The sequence below is a fragment of the Lacerta agilis genome, chromosome 8 (genome assembly GCF_009819535.1).
Source record: "Lacerta agilis isolate rLacAgi1 chromosome 8, rLacAgi1.pri, whole genome shotgun sequence".
NCBI classification, from domain to species: Eukaryota; Metazoa; Chordata; class Lepidosauria; order Squamata; family Lacertidae; genus Lacerta; species Lacerta agilis.
The window spans coordinates 48,721,165-48,741,324 of NC_046319.1; the positions used below are offsets into that span (position 1 = coordinate 48,721,165).

Sequence of the window (20,160 nt, forward strand, 5' to 3'; positions counted from 1 at the left end):
GGAGAGGAATTGTACCTCGTACCCCACTTTGAGTTCTTCATAGAAAAGGTGGAGTTTTCATGTAATAAAACAGTAAAACACCAAGAAAGGCTTCTAGGTGCACAAACGTCAACAAGGTGTCTCTGCCTTGCCCTCTGCTGCTTGATGGATGAGATGTTGGCAAGCTATTCTGCAGAGGTTTTGAGAGACCCCCCCAAAGCCCCAGTATCGACTCCCCAACCCTCAGCCACACTCTGTTTGAGGGTCTTTGCCTGGCTGTACCAATTCCCTGAGCTGGGATAAGAAACCACCTGGGGGGGAGGGGTGGGTGATTTACGGCCTTGCTGGAATGTACCTGACAGGGTAAAGGTGGGAGCCGCATCTATGGTAGCCTCACCTTTGGGCCACTGCCAGTAAGCACCCCCCCAAGGTTGCCCATGGGAAAATTGAGACCGGCTTGACTGGTCTGCCACATTTGGTGTAGCTGCTTTTGTTTGGCTCCAAGCAAAATCCTTTTCTGATGGGAGCAGGGCCTGCCAAGTATGAAGTGGTGCATCTCACACTCCAGAGGCAGGAAGAATAGAAGAAAAAAATCATTGGTGCCTCCGAACATTTCCCACAACCCTTGGCTCACACAAGGCACCCCCCCCTCCTTCCTAAACTGAGTGTGCAATTTCTCACAGGAGAGGGAGCGGGGAATGGTGCTTGTCTGCTTATTCCAGAGGTGTGTGGGCTGGCAGTGATTCTCCCTGACACAGGGCACACTTTGCATATGCTCAGAGGCACTCATCTTTGTTATTACTTCAAGTAGACTGGAGTTGTGATGTGGCATGGGGGGAATCCTTGGCAGGTAGTTGGTTCCATCCCCTCTGTGCCAGGTCAGGGAGTAGTCCCACTGAGCATCACAGGCCTTGCTCCCAAGTAAGTGCGAAGCCTGAGTGATTTGTGGAGGAAAAACTTGGGTACCAGAAGAACATGTCGTGCAGTGGGGATAAAAACTGTCCCCTGCAAAAACTCCAGGCAGTGGAGCTGCTGATGCAACCCGCTCCTTTACTCTGTCCGGGAGGAGAGGGAGACAGAAAAGCCAAATCTTGCTGCCTGGAAAATCAGAGCCCACAAGATGATGATGAGGTCAGGCTGCTACTGAGGAGTGTTTAAGCCCCCAGCCACACCCACCCAAGGCTGTGCTGAGGCCCCATACCAGCCACTACACCTCTAACATTACAGTCAGTATCAGGAGCCGATGGAGAGTGATGACCAGGCAGGATGTCCGTGCAGATTTCTGAAAACCTCCAATTTCTAATGCATTGAAAGTCCATTTGCACTCCGAACAGTCATCTCTCCTGAGCTGAAGCCTGATGGGTCTTGGTGCCGCTGCTTGTCTTCTCGTTGTGCATGGTGGCAATGTTGCCTGAAAAGCCTTCTTACAACAGCATGGAAGGTCTTTGGGAAACGCTTTGGGGAGAGACCTGATTGTGTTGCATTTCACTAAGGGACTGAGAATACTGAGAAGCAGCAGGAGGTGTGGGAAAGGAGCCGTTAAATAAATAGCAGGCGCATTGGGACACAGTCAAGATAGGCACTGCAGATTAAAGGCTTCTGCTCTCCACCCCACTCCCTCTCCCCAACATCAGTGCAAATCAGGCCTCTGCTGTCTACATTTAAAAAAGCCATTCATGCAATTCCTACCTAGGAAGATCCCTGGTTCAATACCTGGCATCTCCAAGTAGGGCTGGGAAAGACTCATGGGACAGAGCACTCCTTCCTCCATATTATCCATGGCCAGATTGTTACCTCCCCCACCCCTTGCAGGCCACATTTGGCAGATGTCACCTGACAATACCAGGGGAACAGGGGACGTCTGCACCATCTTGCAAGAGGCTTTGCAAGCCCCTTGCCACACACTGACTCTGTGGAATGCCTTGCTACAAGCTCAACAAAACCCAAACACCAGTTGATCATGGGTGCCACCAAACAGCTGTGCTAGAGAACCTCCTCCCCTCCCAGCAGAGCTGGGCTTTTACCTGCCCTGCACCTGACATATCATGCTTAATGGAGCTGTAGGGAAGGAGGGTAAAAATGGTCTTGGGGGGCAGAATGAGGAGGCTTAATCAGGCTGCGGGCCTAAAAGAAGCCAATCAGTTATGAAGATTGCAAATGTAATCATAACCCCATCTATATTTTGAGAGCGGTCAACAAATTGGTGGGCAATGGACAATAACTGACCAAAGGTCAAACTGTGGATAACAATTCTCTGTGAAATCATTTCCAGTGAAACAAAAAGTATCTCCTGTGTTGGAGCAACCTGAGCCTGGTTAAGGATTTATAATTCAGTTCGCCTTTGGATTTCAGCTATTTTTTCAGGTAAGATCCTGGTCCAAAAGTTAACAGCTTGCTCCTTCAGCTTCTTTGCCGGCTTCTGCTTTAAGCCTATTTCCAAATATTGTTCAGCCGCATCGTACAGGGGCCAGTTCACCAGGCCAGCACCGTTCGGGTTCCTAGAAACCATAAAAAGAGGTCATCAGCTTCACACAGGATCAGTTTTCCGAAATATGCTCACTCTTCCGGGTGATGGTGGGACAATTTGGGGTCATTTCACTGGAAGTAGGACCCTGACCTCCTTGCAAGGCACACAAGCCAACTGAACAGGCTCCTGCTGTTCCCACTACACCCTCCTGCCTATATTGCTGTGCAAATCTATGTTTTATGGTGCTGATTGTGGCTCAGGGGTTTTGCTTCATGGCCAAATCCTTAAGCCTATAGCACATATATCTCACCACCCCATATATCTCACCACCAGACTACATGTACTGCCTGGCTAATGCAGGATAGACTGACTCTATATGGTTTTCAATGATCTGGACATGATTCTGTCAATGAAGTCTACGATTGCATTAGCTTTCAAAGCAACTGCATCTCACTATTGGCTCATGTTCATCCTGTGATCTTCTAAGACAGGGGCCGCCAGCCCTCACGTGCAAACACTTTTGTTGGAGTCCCTGGACTCCAAACTTCCAATCTTTTATGTTTTAGGTAGTCTCTGGCCTTTCTAAAAAGAAAGTTATCAACCAAAATGTGCAGCCATCCTTTTAAGTAATTTGTCTGAAATGAGCCAGCATGGCATCTTCAATCTACCAGGTGAAGTCAGACCTCTGATTGATAAATGAGATGTCTGACCATCATGCAGTAAGGATCCCCAGGGTCCTAAACAGCTGCTAATGTCCACTTGCCTGTAGTGTGCTTTCTTCACTTACGTATTTCTAGCGACAGGTGGGTAGCCGTGTTGGTCTGCCATAGTCGAAACAAAATAGAAAATTATTTCCAGTAGCACCTTAGAGACCAACCAACCGAGTTTGTTCTCGGTATGAGCTTTCGTGTGCATGCACACTAGTGTGCATGCACATGAAAGCTCATACCGAGAACAAACTCAGTTGGTCTCTAAGGTGCTACTGGAAATAATTTTCTATTTTGTATTTCCAGCGGTCCTTGAAATCTCTGTAGTGTATCCTTCCTTTTACTCTAGCAACCGGGGTGCATTTTTTCCTGTGGTGGGCCCTCCCTAGAAGTTATTTTATTGCAAATACTACACAGTAAGTGTGTGTGAATGTTAAATAATTCCTCACCCAGAATGGCAAATTCAGGACTTCCGGCGTGCAGCGCCATTCCGCACAGCAGGGAGCCAGATCGGCTCCGGTGGCCTCGGGAATTTGGAGTGACTGCAACCGCGCTGCAGGCTCCGTTAACCCTCGGGAGGGGTGTCCCGAGGGAAGGTTTTCTTGCGGGCACCATTTAAGACAACCTGGCTCTCAGGCAACCCTTGTAAAAGGGAGGCTTGAGCGAGACAGGCTCTGTCGTGGTGCTGAAGAAGCCATTGCTGACCGATGCACTGAGCAGCGGACCAACTGTTGGATTGAGCGCTCCGCTCTTCCTTTGATTTGGACTTAAACAAGGACTCTGTAAGTACGGAGAATAATTTGATACCTAAAGTTTAAAATTTGGCTTACAAAGAGAGATTAAAATAAGGAAGTCCGTCTCACTCTACTGCGACAGAGGAAAGTAACGATAAGGAAATGCTGCCGTTTAGAATTGCTTTGAAGCTAAGTGCTGATTTCAGGGACTGTTGAAACCCCGGCAGGGGGAAAGGATTAAGACTAAGATTGACTGCTTTTATGGATTTACGACTTTTTTATGGATTTACAACTATGGATTTACAACTTTATGATTCTGCTATCCTCCGGCTAATGGCGGCTGTGGGTCGAATGAAGTAGCTGGAAAATTACTGAGTCCCTGTAATCCTCCGCCCACACAAATCCCACGATCTTCTAGACTCAACAATTGAAAGAATGGAAAGAATATGGATTGAACTGAACTTACTTCAGCAGAATGTGGTGAAAACGTTTGAGCGGATTGGGGCTACTGTGGAAGCTTGTTTTAAATATCCACATGATATCCACAATGCTGATCCAGTGGAAATTTTTGAAGAAGAATGTGTACAGGAACATGAACTGGGTAGGCTCCCCAGTGAGAGGGGGGAAGCCCTTGTTGTTTTGAAAAGTAAGGACAGCATCTGGGGTGAGAGCCCAGGAGCTTTTGAACAACAACATCCATGGAATGTACAGCGAGAAGAGAGTGGAGAAGAGATATTTTGTGAATTCATTATAACTAGCTGTTATGAAGACTGCTGCATTCTGAAGAAGAGAAAACAACATTTGAAGGAACTGGTGGAATGTTGGGGGGGAGATCGTTGGGGGAAGGGCAAGGCTAAGGGGAGGAAGATGGACAGGAGAGGCGTGGGGTAAGGGGGAATTTATTAGGGCATGAAAGGCTGACCACGGCACCCAGACCCCGGAGGAAAAACAGGATTTTGAGAATGGAAGAAATGTTTTGGTTTTGAATTATATGTGTTTTATATAATAATTGGAATCAGAGGAAACACTGGCAACAGTTTAAAGAAGTTATGTGAAAAGAGGATATATGAGGTAGTGAGGTGTAATTTGAAGGTTGATATGATAATAAGAAAAATTAAATTTGGGAAATAGATTTTATGAATAGGATTTGTGGTTTAAGAATAAATGGATTATAATGGTTTAATGATGTTTAGATGTAAGAAAGTAGATTTTACAATGTTAGAAAGTTACTAAAGAAGATTAGAAATGAACGCAGAAGAGATCACGTGAGGAAGTCTTATGATTAAGATTGTAAAGAAGATTAAGAAGAGGATTTATTGTTTTTGTTGTGTCTATTCGGTGTTGTTTGTTTAGTGTGTGTATTTTGTGTATTTTGTTTAATAGAAAATTTCAATAAATTTTCATTAAAAAAAAAACAGAATGGCAAATTCAAATGGTGAAGAGGCCAAGGTATGTCTCCTGTTCTGCAGAAGCCGGAGGCCAGGCCCTCATTAAAAATTTGCTGTATTTTCACTTACAGTACAAGGATTTATATGTCTCCTTCAAAGTAAATGTTTAATGGAGCTTACTCTATTGAATGAAAATAACTGGGTACTGAACAAAGGTGCAAAAGAAGAACTTGCACCCCAGTTAACAGTGGCCCATTAAAGTATGCTTCCAGCAAAGTTAAAGATTAAACGCAACAGAAAAACTGACTTGGCTAAAGCAGTCACCAGGAGTAAAGAAAAAAAAGGCTTTTCTAAACTAGAGTTTAATGTACATAAACAAAGTAAGAACTCCCTGTTAGTTTCTAGCCTTCTTCCAGAGACTCCGTTAAACTAAATACAAATACTCTTTATCAAAAAACTCTCACTCCCATACTCCCAGCCTCCAACACTCCCCACAACTCCCAAAGCTAGGAGCACTAAACACTTTGCGACAGAGCCTTATATACACAGAGTAACGCCCACGCTTCAGCTTATTAAGAACAACACACCGGCACCTGTATCTTCTGTTTCTTAAACAGTACTGACATCAGACCAGCTCAGGTATAATTTTAAACCCAACATACACCCAGGTAAGTGGGTATCTGACGGCAGCCTAGACTTTAGTGTAGGATTGACTATGGAGGGTAGGGGAAACTGTGTTATTCTGCCTTTAACAGCTGTATCTCCACAATGAGGGCTAGCAGGTTATAGCTGGCTTTGCATGCTAAGCAATAGGTTGTCCTGGAGGAGCGTGTGTGTGAGAGAGAGAGTGAGTAAAGGAGCGATGACTGTGGTCTCATTTTGTGTTATGCCATTTGTGTTATGCCACACCCTCATGGCAGCCATTTTGTGACTTGTGCCCATAACATTCTCTCAACCCACTGGTTCAAAAAGGCCTATACTACAGTAACACAACATCAGCATTCTATTCTATTCTATTACTCACCCACTGCGAGCAAAATTAGCCCAATACTTCATCACAGTTTTGCTCAGCCTTTTCTCTTCCTCTGTAGCATCACCTGCAGTCAAGAGACAAAAATACAGATGTAAGCCATTTCTAAAGATTATGGGATGGTTTTCAAATTTTACTCAGAGTTAATTAATAATTGCAGTAGGTCTACTCTGAGTAAAGCTTCACTGAATTTCACCCATTGGATACAACCATGCTGTTCCGCTGCACCCGAAGCGGTTTAGTCATGCTGGCCACATGACCCGGAAAGCTGCGGACCAATGCCAGCTCCCTCGGCCTGAAAGTGAGATGAACGCCACACCCTATAATCGCCTTTGACCAGACTTAACCATCAATAATACAATAATATCATCACAATAATAAAAATCACAGCAAAAGGCCAATATAAAATATTGTTATAGGACTGGGTGGCGGGTAGTCTGGATGATTACTTGCTCTCTGTGAAACCAAAGACGAGGCTTTGGAGATCCTCTTGGAAACCTAATGGGGAAGCAGAGTGTTAATGCTATAAGCCCTTCCTCCTTCTGTTCAGCCTGTATACATAACACACAGAGTGACTCTTTGGCGGGGGGGACGGGACAGAAAAAAAATGAGTTAGATAAAATTGCTATACGTTGCTACAGGTCACCTAGCCCTTAATACACTAGTGGCCAAAATTGTGGAAACCTTTGTTTGTTTGTTTTTTAATAAGAATTTATTGATAATTTTTTAAAAATACAAAAAAATAAACATACAAATTACCAAATACAAAATACAAAACAAAAACACTAATACAATACACTACAACACAAAAAAGAAAACCTGACAATCAAACAACTATTTAACTAGACTTATCTTATTTATAACCTTATTTTGGGGACTTCCTCACGTCCTCTCTTCTGTGTTCATTTCAAATATACTATAGTAACTTTGTAACATTTTTAATTTCTTCTTTTTCAACTAATCTTAATACTTAACTATCGTCTTATATCCATAATCTTATTTCTAACAAAATACACACATAACCCAATTCTAACTTCTCATATCCTATTTAACTTAACTTTATATAGCTATCGCCTATAATATCCTCTGACTTCAATTCAAATGTCTAACTTTTCACGTCGTTTCAAATATTCTTTAAATTTCTTTCAATCTTCTTGCACCTTCTCCTCCCTCTGGTCTCGGAGTTTCGCGGTCAGTTCTGTGAGTTTCTTATACTCAATCAACTTCATCTGTCATTCTTCGACTGTTGGTAGCTCTTCAGTTTTCCATCTTTTAGCAATTAAAATCCTAGCAGCTGTTGTGGCATACATAAAAAATATTCCATCTTTGTTGGGAATCTCATGATTGGTCATGCCCAGCAGAAAGGCCTCTGGTTTCTTAGTAAATGTGTTTTTCAACACTTTTTAAAGTTCATTATAAATTTTCTCCCAGAAGTCCTTTACCTTTGGGCACGTCCACCACATGTGATAGAAGGTATCCTCCAGCATTATGTTATGTCCCACATCTTTGGCCCAATCAATCATTACTGATTTAACCATTCCATCTTTTGTATGCCACTCTAGCAACAAATTATACATTCTGGAAAGATTCTTAGTGCTCGGTTCAATTAGTTCAGTTTCCAACTTGGATTTCTCTGACTGAAAGCCTTGTTTCCTATCTAACTTAAAAACTTCATTTATCTGATAATACTGCAACCAGTCAGATACTTTCTCTTTCAATTGTTCATAACTTTTCAATTTAAAATTCTGACCTTCTTGTTCCAGTATATCAGCATACTTTGGCCACTTTGCAGGCATATTAGGTCTCTTATAGGCCTTAGCCTCCACTGGTGACAACCATCTGGGGGTCTTTCTCTCCAACAAGTCTTTATTCCGAATCCAAACCTGATACAGGGCATTCCTGATAATATGGTTCTTAAATGCTTTGTGGGCCTTAACTTTATCATACCAAAGATAAGCATGCCAGCCAAATACATTGTCATGTCCTTCCAAGTCCAACACATCCGTGTTTTCTAACTTAAACCAGTCTTTCAACCAGCAAAAGGCTGCAGCTTCAAAATAAATTCTTAAATCTGGCAGTGAAAATCCACCTCTTTCTGTAGAATCAGTCAAAATCTTATATTTTATCCTAGGTTTCTTCCCCTGCCAGATAAATTTAGTTAGATCCTTTTGCCACCTTCTAAAATAATCCAACTTGTCAATAATCGGAAGTACTTGGAATAGAAACAACATCTTTGGTAATACATTCATCTTTATGGCTGCTATTCTGCCCATCAAAGACAGCTTCAATCTAGTCCATATCTCCAAGTCTCTTTTTATCTCGTTCCACAATTTTTCATAATTGTCCTTGAACAGGTTCAGATTCTTCAGTGTCAAATTCACCCCCAGATATTTTACCTTATTAACAAAACTTAGTCCAGTTTGATCTTGTAACTTCTGTGCCTGCAAAGGTGACATATTTTTTGTCAAAACTTTGGTTTTTGCTTTATTTCACTTAAATCCTGCTACTTGTCCAAATGAGTCAATTATCTCTAATGCTTTAGGCACACTGGTTTCCGGGTCTTGTAGGGATAGAACCAAATCATCGGCAAAGGCTCTCAATTTATATTCTTTCTCTCCCACCCTTATTCCTTTTATCTGCTCGTCAGTTCTAATCATATTCAAAAGGACCTCCAGGACCGTTATAAAAAGTAGAGGAGAGATAGGGCACCCTTGTCTCATTCCTTTTTCAATTCTAATTTCTTCGGATATCACATTATTTATTAGGATCTTTGCTTTTTGTTCTTTATAAATGGCATTTATGCCATTCATAAATCTTTGGCCGACCTCCATCTTTTCTAAATTCTTCTTCATGAAACACCAAGAAACATTGTCAAAGGCCTTTTCTGCATCAATAAACATCAGCGCTGCTTCTGTATTTATCTTCATTTCTAATCTTTCCAATATATCCACAATATTCCTTGTATTACTGTTCATGTGTCTTCTAGGTAAAAAAACCTGCTTGGTCCTTGTGGATATATTCCTTCAGCACCCTTTTTAACCTCGTGGCCATGACATTTGCAAAGATTTTATAATCCACATTCAAAAGCGATATTGGTCGGTAATTCTTCATTAATGTTTTATCTGAATCTGGCTTCAAAATTAATGTGATATACGCTTCTTTCCATGAGTCTGGTGCCCTACCTCCCTCCAACAGTCCATTACATACTTCCTTCAACGGCTGAATTAACCAATCTTTCAAGGGCTTGTAATACTTTGCTGTCAGTCTGTCTGGTCCAGGGGCCTTTCCAATCTGCATTTTGTTAATTGCTTCCTCCATCTCTTGATTTGTAATAGGGTGGTTGAGTATTGTAGCTTTCTCTTCTGGGATTTTATGCAAACCCTTCTTTTCCAAGAATTGTTCAATAATTCTCTACTCAACTTTCTCTTCCTTGTACAATTGTTTATAAAAATTTTGGAAGCATTTTCTAATCTCCTCTGGGTTCTCCACATTCTTATCTTTTACCTTTAAATTGGTGATGGTATTCAGTTTCTGTCTTTTCTTCAACTGCCAAGCCAGCAATTTTCCACATTTATTGGCCGATTCAAAAGTTTTCTGTTTAATCAACCTAATTTTCCATTCAATCTCTTGATTAAGTAATTTCGCGTATTGGGACTGCAAGATCTTTATTTCTTTCTGAATTTGTTGATTTTTCGGGTGCCCTCTTAATTTTTTCTCTTTTCCTTATATTTGCTCCAGCAATCTTTCTTTTTCCAAGTTTTGTTCCTTCTTCTTCTTAGCTTTTTCCCTTATAAGGAACCCTCTCATCACAGCCTTACTTGCATCCTAAACAATTCTTTTGTTTACTTGTGTGTTCAAATTTATTTGAAAATACTCTTTCATCTTTTTTGCGGCTTCTTCTGTTACCTTCGAGTCTTTCAACAACGCATCATCCATTCTCCATCTGAAAGAATCCTTGGAGAAAATTTTTAAGTCCAATTGTACAGCATTATGGTCTGAACATGTCTTCGGGCAGATTTCTGCCTTCTGGATTTTAGGTGCCAATACTCTGGAAATCCATATATAATCTAACCGTGACCATGACAATTGTGGTTCAGAAAAATAAGTTGCCTCTGTTTCAGTTGGGTTTTTCAATCTCCATGAATCTATCAAATCCAAATTGTCCACCATTTCAAAAAAAGTTCTGGGCAGTTTCCCTTCATTTGTAATTTTTGTCCTTTGAGACCTGTCCATCAAAGTGGAAACTGCCCCGTTAAAATCTCCGAGGCAAATAATATTGTAATCCAAATAATCCAAAAGAGTGTCATGGATCTTTTTATAAAAGATTGACTTTCCATCATTTGGTGCATAAATTCCCAATATTAACTATTTGTCGCCTTGTACCTTAATTTCAATTGCAATATATCTCCCTTCTTCATCCTTGAACAGCTGCCTTGGGTTGTATTTCTCTTTTGCATAAATCACAACTCCTCTCTTCTTGACTTTATCTGATGATATAAATTCTTGGCCTAGTTTTTTATTTTGTAAAATCCTTCTGTGGTGCCGGATTACATGGGTCTCCTGTAAACAAATTAGGTCCAAATTCTTTCTTTCTAATGCATGATATACTCTGTGTCTCTTCGGCCTCTGGTTCAGACCGTGAACATTCCACGTCAACACTTTCAATGCCATTTTACTTTGCACTGCCTCCTGTTGCTCCTTCTAATTCTTCTTCTCTTCTTCCTCTCCTGTTCCAGATCCTCCTAATCCAGCTGGGTACAATCTTGACGGGTCCAATGAGGATCCTTTAAAATCTGCTGCATATTTGTCCAGAAATTTCTTCTTGTACTCAAACTATCTAATTCTCACTCTTCTTTCTTTATACTTGAAAGTTAGGCCTTGTGGAAATTCCCAGCTGAAGGGGATCCTTCTTGCTCTCAATTCAGTCGATAAGTCGTTGTAATCAAATCTCAGATTCAGGAAGTAATGTGGGATGTCCTTGTAGATGATGACAGGTTTCTGTTGAACCACCAGGTTATTCTTGTAATGAAGATCAAGGATCTGGTCTCTCTGGACTCTATTCTGAAACACCACCATACAATCATTCACTGTCTTTGGGTTTTTCTTTCCCTTGGCTCCAAATCTATAGGCCTTTACAATGAATGCTGCCAAATCACTTTCTTCCAATTGCCAGAATGTAGAAAATTCTTTAATTATATAATCCTTCAAGCTATCTTGCTCCAGCTCAGGAAGATTCCTCAATCTTAGGTTTGTCTCTCTCCCTCAGTTGAAGGAAAGCAAGGGATTCTTGCACGACCCTTTGTTGACTTTCAAGCCTCTGAATTTTTCCTTCATCAAAACTCTCAAGTTTATGTTCCACAGTCTTAATTTTTTCTTTAAATTCTTCTGATTCTTTTAAAAAAATTCTTTAAATTCTTCTGATTCTTTTTACTTTAACCTCTTTTCCAATCCTATCAATTGCCGCAGTGTTCTCCTTCACCGTCTTATCCACAGCTTTAATCAAACTGTCCAATCTGTCTGATGAATCTTTGATATCACTCTGCAATTTTTCTGCAACTGCCTGCAGATTGGCATTTACTTTTTCAATAGCTGCAAGCATTTGCTCTTCAATAGTTTTCGAAACAGAGGCTTTCCTCTTCAATTCTTCCTTTTGTTCTTTTTTTTATTTGGACCTTGTAGTTGGTGTTGTATCTTGCATTTCCAAAACAAACTGCAGCTGAGAGCTCAAGGTCACCTCAGCCACAGTGAGCCACAGTGAGCCAAAACCCAAACAATCCTTTAAATAAACACCAGGTGGCTAAAAAGCAGAGCCAAAGAACAGAGCAATCACCAGCAACTTCCTTCACAACAAGAGTCCCCTTGCAGTTCCAGCTCCACAGTCTTATTGCAATCTTAGACACTCAAAGTATCTAAAAGTCTTCCAAAGCCAAGAAAAGTATCCAAACTAAGTCAAACCAAGTCAGTTGTTACTTATAATCCAAGTTCCAGTGCAACATAAACAGTTTCAAATTGAACAGTAGCAGAAATCAAAAAGTATCCAGTTGGAAATGATTGTCGGAAACAACTTAATACAAAGTATCTGCTGCCCGCTAACTGACCCAGACTCCTTAATCCAGAGGGTGAGCGGTGTCTTCTTAAATATTTGTAATCCACAGGAAGAAAACAGCAAAATTCCACAGTCTTTGCCCTAAAAAGGGACTTCTACAGTCTACAAAATCAGCGCTAAACTTAGCAACCAGTCTTTCACGGCTCCAGCACTTTTGCGTTACTTTGATCTTGCTGCTGTCAGAGAGAGACGGACTTCCTCTTTCAATCTCTCTCCGTAAGCCAAATTTGAAAACTTTAAGTTCAAATTATGCTCAGTACTTACAGAGTCCTTGTTTTAGATCCAAATTGAGGGAAAGCAAAGCACTCAAATCCATCAGTTACCGCTGCTTCGTGCTTCTCGGGCAACTGGTAGATCTTCAGTGCGGTGCCAGAGCCCCGCTCGCTTAAGCAGACTTTACTAAGTCTACTCAAGAGCCGGGATGACACGTCTGGCACTCGCTAGATCCCAGGTCCTCAGGACGCTCCTCCTGAGGTTTGAACGGAGCCCGCAGCGTGGTTGCGGTAGCTCCAGACCCGAAAACACCAGAGCCCTCTCAGAGCTGAGAGAGCTCCCGACTACACGGAATGGCGCTTCACCGGAAGTAAATTGTGGAAACCTTTGGGGGAAAGTGTATTTCCAAAGTTTTATGGCTCATAACACCTGATTGGCTCTCTAAACACTCATGCTCATTGGCTACATTCAAATGAAGGAAAGCTACTGCATATCAACCTAAGCAAGTTGTGCTTCCTTTTTCTGGTTATTTGGCTTTATCTTTTGATAGAATACAGATAATTGAACAAACCTTGCTGCATTGTATTCTTCATTAAATTATGTTTCAATTGATAGATAATTTTATGGTATTACTCCAAAAAAGTGATGTTATGAGCCATCAAACCTCAGAAATACACTTTTCCCAAAAGGTTTCCACAATTTTGGCCAATAGTGTAGGTCACTTTTGTTCTGTTTGATTGTAGCTGGAGTCACAAGATCCTCACTAAGGAGTCCTAGAGATTAGGGAGACAAGCTTCGAAAGAGCTTCACTGTCTGGTGAAAATGGAACTCCTGCAGCTTTCCTCCATAGCTTCACTCCTCTTGCCATTTAGGCTCAGTGATAGTCACTCATGCAAACAATGCTGGGATGCCAGGACCAGAAGAGAGAGGGGTGGGAAGTGTTGGATTGGCAACAGTGGTTCATACTTTCACAACCTTAAAATGTGACTTCTGTTAACAAATTGCATGTGGATCTGCCTTTGACAACACTTTAAGAGTCTTCAAAATGCGGCCACCCACAGCCCCTCTGTGACCACCAGCAATCCTGAAGTTTAAACATCCTGTTTAGATGTGATCATATGCCCATTGTTTGCAGATGGAACCAAAATATCATTAATTGATAAAAATGAAATGTAAAAAGTTTTAGAGAACAGAAGCACCTCACCTGCTAAGAAAGGTTTCCCCAAGACAAAGACAATTTCATCTCCATGGTCCGCTTTAACATAGTCTGGTCTAAAGCCCAAGGATGAACTTGGACGGTGCTGAAATTCATACACATAGGCTGGGTAACCAGCATCTGAAAAAACAAAACAAAGACGTTGTGAGAAGGGGGCATTCTTTGGCACATTATCCAAAATAAATATAAAGCAATATGTTGACTGAGTGGCTGGTGGAAGAAGACAAGAGGAAACCGTTTGTTTGTTTGTTTGTTTGGTTACAAAAAACATTTTCATTTAGGTCCAGAATGGTCTGCTATGGGGGAGAAGTTCTGGATTCAGTCTGTGAGCCAGTTCTAATTCCCCACTCTTGATTTTGGAACTGGAACCGGAAGTCATTTTTCAGAGAGTTGGTGACAGTTTGAAGGGGGATCACTGCTTGTGGGGCAGGTGTTCACTTCACTTTGCCTCTGGAGAAAGAGGCTTTTGAAGAGTTTTCAACTGTTTCCAAAACCAGATGTGACAGTGGGACCAAAAATAGTGTGTGTGCATCCAAGGAAAGTGAAGCCTCTGTCAAAATGCTTTCATCTCCATTTAAAAACACTTCATAGCATTCAGACCTTGAGTCTGGAGCACGTAAGTTACATACAAAACCAGAAAGAAAAACCTTTCATTGGGCTCACTAACTCCTGGGACTAACCCATACTCTTGACTTCTTTCCATGAGCTGTGGAGGTTCCAGGGGATGTTCTCTCAACTAGCATACTACCCACTATTTCCCAGACTTCAAACTGAAAACCAGCATTCCTGGAAGAAAGTACTGGTAATCTCCATCTCCCTGCCCCAACCAAATGTTTGCATGGCCATTCTGAGAGAGCCACAGGCAGTTAATGCTGAAGGCTCAGCGGTGGAAGCAAATAAATGCTTCACACACCAACCTGGGCTTAGCATTTGCAGCTGTCATGAGTGGAGACATCTTGGATGGAGGGGGTAAACAATTCAGGAGGAAGGCGCTCCACATTTTTGCAATTTTTTTTTGTTAAGTCCTCATGAAATCCCACAAGCTTTTTAGTGCAAGTTTCTCCGAACAACACATTTTTTCAAGCAATTTTCCCCAACACAATGCATTTTTATGTGTAGTTTTCACTAATATATGCATGTTTTTCTTCAAACTTTCCCCAGATGCACACACTATTTGGTGGGAGGATTGCATCACAAAATTGGGAGAAATGCTAATTTTGAAGGCTAGCTGTTTCACTTTGCACATTTGTTTCAGAAAGTGTGAATTGGTGAGGTTCATATTAAAATCCCAATGAAACCCAATTGATGCCTCATTCCTAGTGAGCAGCTAGCTCACTTCTACTGGCCCAGCGAAGGCCACCTGTGATGCAGCAACTCACCTCTGTGGAGATTCGCTGTTAGAATGGCTGGAGCCACAAATACCACATCTCCTAGCAGCTCGAGAAGTTGGTCCCTGAGCTGTACAGGGTCACTAACATCCTTCAGATATTCATTGGCAACTATAGGAACGTGCTCCGGAGCAACACCCTGCAATGGGCAGATAAAGGCAGGGAGAGATATTGAAAACATAGCTTCCCCCATGTTCAAGGACAAGGGCAACATTGAACCACATTATTCCCTTCTGCCGGGAATCCTGTCATTTCCCTTCCCTGCCATCCCCTTGATGAAGATGCTCTAAAGATCTAGTTACAGGTAGTTACCGTATTTTTCGCTCCATAAGACGCACTTTTTTCCTCCTAAAAAGTAAGGGGAAATATCTGTGCGTCTTATGGAGCGAATGGTGGTCCCTGGAGCTGAATTGCACAGGGGCCAAAAGAGGATCATGCTTTTTATTTTAAAAAGAGAAAAGGGGGCGTTGAAAGGATCCTGCTCAGCAGCTGATCAGCAAGAGAGCGGGAGAGAGATAAGAGTCCCGGCTCCCTTTCAACCCCTCCCTCCTTTGTTGAATGTGCTGCAGAGGGAGGTTGTTTGTTTCCCCAGCGACATGTGACTAGCTGATTAGATTATCTGTCTGGAAACTGTAGAAAAGGCTCCCTTTCCTTTAGAAGCTGCAGAAATGTGAGTTCAACCCCATAAAAATGGGACTTTTCCTCTTTGCTTTTCCCCCTTTGCAAAAAAAGCTGCAATACTTTTAGCTGATCCTCAAAAAACCAGGGCTTTTCCCTTTGCAAAAAAGCTGCAAAACTTTTAGCTGATCCTCAAAAAACAGGGCTTTTAGAGGAGGAAAACCAGAAAAATATTTTTTCCCCTTGTTTCCTCCTCTAAAAATGAGGTGCGTCCTATGGTCCGGTGCGCCCTATGGTCCGAAAAATACGGTAGCCGTGTTGGTCTGCCGTAGACGAAACAAAATAATTTTTTTTCCTTCCAGTGGCACCTTAGAGACCAACTAAGTTTGTTATTGCTATGAGCTTTCGTGTGCATGCACACTTCTTCAGATACCATCTAAAAAGTTCTTTAGACAGCCAGAAAACTGCCAGTGAATATCAAGGATCCCCAAAAAGCCCCTCTATTCCTTGCCACCCCAAGCAACAATTCACTTGGGGAAAGTATGGCTAAAGACATTAGAAAGCCAATCAGCCTGAGAAACCCCCTTACCAAGATTTGCTCTGAGCTGCGCAGCACAAGAGTGACCATCTCTCTGTCAAGCCCCTTCGTGGCATCCGGCAACTGCAGCATCTAGGGGAGAAAAAGCAGAGCTCCTAGTTCTAGATGTGAGCACTAGGGGGCTCCAGAAGGGTGCATTCAAATACACACACAATGTCTTACATTAGGAATAATCCATCCTCCTTCATGATTATTGACGCCTATGATGTATGGAACATTATTGATCCTTTTCTCTTCAAGGAGGTCCTTGGGTTTTTTTGGAAGAAATACACCATCAACACTTGCAATGTAGAACACAGTGTGCTGGAGGGAGGGAGGAATAAAAAAAATCAGTTATTTGCTTTTGCTTCGGTCTTCCGGGCTGGAACTTTCATTTATGCCTAACATAAATATGTCCGATGTCCTGCTCTTCCTCTTGCTCTTAAAGGCAGGAGGCAATTCTTGTGGTGAAGCCTGTTTGTGGCCCACACCCTTACTGGTCAAAAGGTGAATGCCATGAAGAGTACATGAGAAAAGGGCCAGCCCTGGTTGACCAGGCTGGCTCTGTTTAGCCATATGGGTGGGGCTCCATGGGCTGTTCTGTGAGGCTGGAGCTGGAGCTGGAGCTACTGTCCTAGGCTTTGTCTTCTGCAGAAGACTACCTCTCCATCAGTGGCAAGAAGTGAAGGTTTTGTAGCATCAAATGGCACATACATACACTCGTATCTTAGAAGCATACATACACTCGTATCTTACCGTAGAAGCACATTTCCCTGCTCCTAAAGATCCCTGGGAACTGTAGCTTATCTGTCCCAGAGCTGCAATTCCCAGTGGTGCCATTTGGCATCAATGACACACAGATAGAGGTAACCATGTGTGGGAGAAAAGTTTTGATTACTAAGTAGGAAGTTCAAATCCAAGGCTGCTTCCTCAGAAACGCTCCTTGTTCTACGCACAGGGCCAGCTAGGCAGGTGGAGCCGAGGTATCATTAATACACAGAGGACAGCCAGATATGTCAGGAGGGGTGGTTTCAATTTTGGGTGCACCAGGGAACATTTTAAATTAGGCCAAGCCTGTACAAAAAGGTCCGGTTCCATTAAAAAAAAAAAATACCAGGATGCTGCTACTTAACATCAACAAGATTACAGGACATCTTATAAAATGGGGGCTGGGGAGTCTTTTTCAGCTTGAGGGTCACATTGCCATATAGACAGCCTTCTGAGAGCCAATGCCAATAGTAGGTGGCGGCAGATGCAGAAGGGGGAAGAGCAGTGGACATGACTCTTATCATTACACAGAAGGGGGGCAGGGCATCCTGTGGGACGTCAGTCAAGTCCAACATTCTAAGGGAGTACCAACTGCCACTTTGTGTCAGTTAGTTTTTGGTCTGTTGGTCCGTTAGGCTGCTGCTGCTTAAAGATGTGTTAAGAGACTCACTAATATAGTTTATATAGTTTATATCTTTTGTTTTGTAAACTAAATATGTACATGAATGAATCTGTCAGTACATTACTTTATTTCAGTTATTAATGAGATTCATGTGTATCTTTATTTTGAGACGGATAAAGGGATTGATAATCAAGAAAAGGACGAAATACTCAAAAGAGTCAGCAGCCGTTTGCTGCTGTGCAGGTTTAAATAAAGAACGCTTAACTCTGCAACTATATTATATAAACGTTCCCACATATCCAGCCACATAAAAGTGTGCATCCGGATTCCATTTATGGATCCTGAGATGCAGAGAACTCTTGCCTGCAGTTTGGAAAAGAAACAGGCTTAGTTAGAGCTGCCCTCAGTCGGCTGCTGTTGCTGCCTGTTCTCATGGTAAGTGTTCCTCACTTGCTTCCCTCTCCTCAGGCTATCCTCATCCCATTGATTTACTCACTTTTTCTTCTGCGCCAAGATGCAATCTGGTGAAATCCTGCAATCACGGGAAGGGGGAAGGGGAGAGGACAGGTGTCAAACGATCTTTTTCCTATTAAAAGGTCTGCAGACATAAATCACTGAGAAATTGTCCTACACATAGGAAAAGAATGGGAGCTGTGCACAGGGCAGAAGAGGTCAAAGGAAGCAGAAGGAAGCGGATTAAACAACCAGCAGGACATTTGCAGGAGCAGTTTCTCTTCTGGGCTTGTGCTGCCAGCCTGCTGGACAGGCTCCAAGGTGTGAGGAGCTCCACTCACGCAGGGCAATCCACTCTCTCCCTGCTCCCTTACTTACCTGTAGTGCTTCCCACCTCCCAACTGGTAACATTTCATAGCCACTAAGCATACTCAGTTCTCATGCAGTGATGGAACAGGGATAGGAGGACTAAAAATGATCGTGCCATTATTATTATTATTAACATTTCTACATCCAGTTTCACTTTGAGATTCCTTAACCTCTATCAATACTTTTATCTCCCTATCTATGCACAGGGCAGCATCAGATTGCAGAACATTTACCATCTTGAGAGTCGTCTGTAGGATCTCGTTCTCCGTCTTTCCCTTGAGGCAACGAATCATCTCGACTGAGCTGGATGTCGGACAATCAGCGGTTGCAGCAATTTTCTGCAACCATGAGAAAGAAACCAGTCCTGGCTGAGCATCGGAAAGAACAGGCCGTTCTGCTCCATCAGGAGAAGCAGAAATATTTTTAATACTTGTGTGGACACAGCGAGGTGTAAAGAAAAGGAGCAGAGGAGGGCAGAGGAGAACCATTCAACGCCATGTAACTACCGGTAAGTGTGCAACACACAGAGTCGTCCCCCCCACAACATCCTGAGACAGATGTAAGAACCCTGAGACAGTTGCATGTCACCCTAAGAAACAGGCCACTTCTTGTTTTGGTTTTAAAATTGCAACATAGCTCCAAAAGGAAACTCATTGGACCAGCACACACTTTCAGCTCTAGCTGCCCTCCCTCGCCATTTCTGTCTATATTACCAGGACTATTTTCAAACACTGACCTTTGCAAACTCTTGTGGATTAACCTCTATGATAGCATCCATGACAGAAACGCCACTTTCAGAGATGGCTTTGTGGAACAAACCCTTTGACAGAGGAGATATGACCTGAGAAGGGAAGCAGGGAAAGCAAATATCTTAGTCACAGCCTTGCCATATCACTCCTATTTCCAAAAGGGTGTCCAAACATTCCTCCTGAGGGGAGCTGGATTTCCTCAGGGTCTCCTCAGCGAGAAGATCTGTAATCAGGGGCATAGCAAGGGGGGCGGGCCGCCCCACGTTCCATAATAGAGGGGGTGACAAATTATCAAGGAACAATTTTTTTCTGAATTTTTTTTTTAATGCCTGCTCCGAAGGTCTTATCTTACTACACTAGGGATTATATAGCTATATATGAAATTTCATGCATATCGGTTAATATCTTAACCCTCCTCCCCCAAAATAGCTCTTCACTTGGCTGTTTTCCTATGTCATGAAGGCTGAAATTTCAGTTTAGAGAACACTTACTGTTCCCAAACCTAACCCTGTGGAAAGCCATCTAATTAGACTTTAATCTGATTTTGAGATGTTTTTAGGAGGTAATTTAATTATTGTTTGATTTTTATACCAATGTTATGTATCTGATGTTAGCCACCCTGAGCCCGACTTTGGCCGGGGAGGGTGGAATATAAATAAAAGTTTTATTATTATTATTACTTGTTATTATTCCTTTGTAAAAAATATATATGAAATAACGTAAATCCATTTTTGCGGGGGGGGGGGGATCAATGGGGGGGTTGACAAGAAATTTTC

General features: G+C 42.3%; 1 protein-coding gene across 3 annotated transcripts in view; it reads right to left on the reverse strand.

Annotated features, from left to right (window-relative positions):
• Window positions 1-2,214: 2,214 nt before the first annotated feature.
• LOC117051154 (fatty acyl-CoA hydrolase precursor, medium chain-like) overlaps window positions 2,215-20,160 on the reverse strand; it is a 34,730-nt gene continuing 16,784 nt past the window's right edge. For all 3 annotated transcript variants that reach the window (XM_033157281.1, XM_033157279.1, XM_033157280.1), the window contains 9 exons: window positions 19,372-19,476; window positions 18,869-18,973; window positions 18,310-18,345; window positions 16,607-16,747; window positions 16,436-16,516; window positions 15,220-15,367; window positions 13,829-13,960; window positions 6,300-6,372; window positions 2,215-2,477 (listed from right to left, as the gene is read on the reverse strand). In XM_033157281.1, coding sequence (XP_033013172.1) covers window positions 2,303-2,477; window positions 6,300-6,372; window positions 13,829-13,960; window positions 15,220-15,367; window positions 16,436-16,516; window positions 16,607-16,747; window positions 18,310-18,345; window positions 18,869-18,973; window positions 19,372-19,476 — 996 coding nt within the window. In that variant the 3' untranslated portion in view covers window positions 2,215-2,302. The remainder of the gene's footprint in view (window positions 2,478-6,299; window positions 6,373-13,828; window positions 13,961-15,219; window positions 15,368-16,435; window positions 16,517-16,606; window positions 16,748-18,309; window positions 18,346-18,868; window positions 18,974-19,371; window positions 19,477-20,160) is intronic.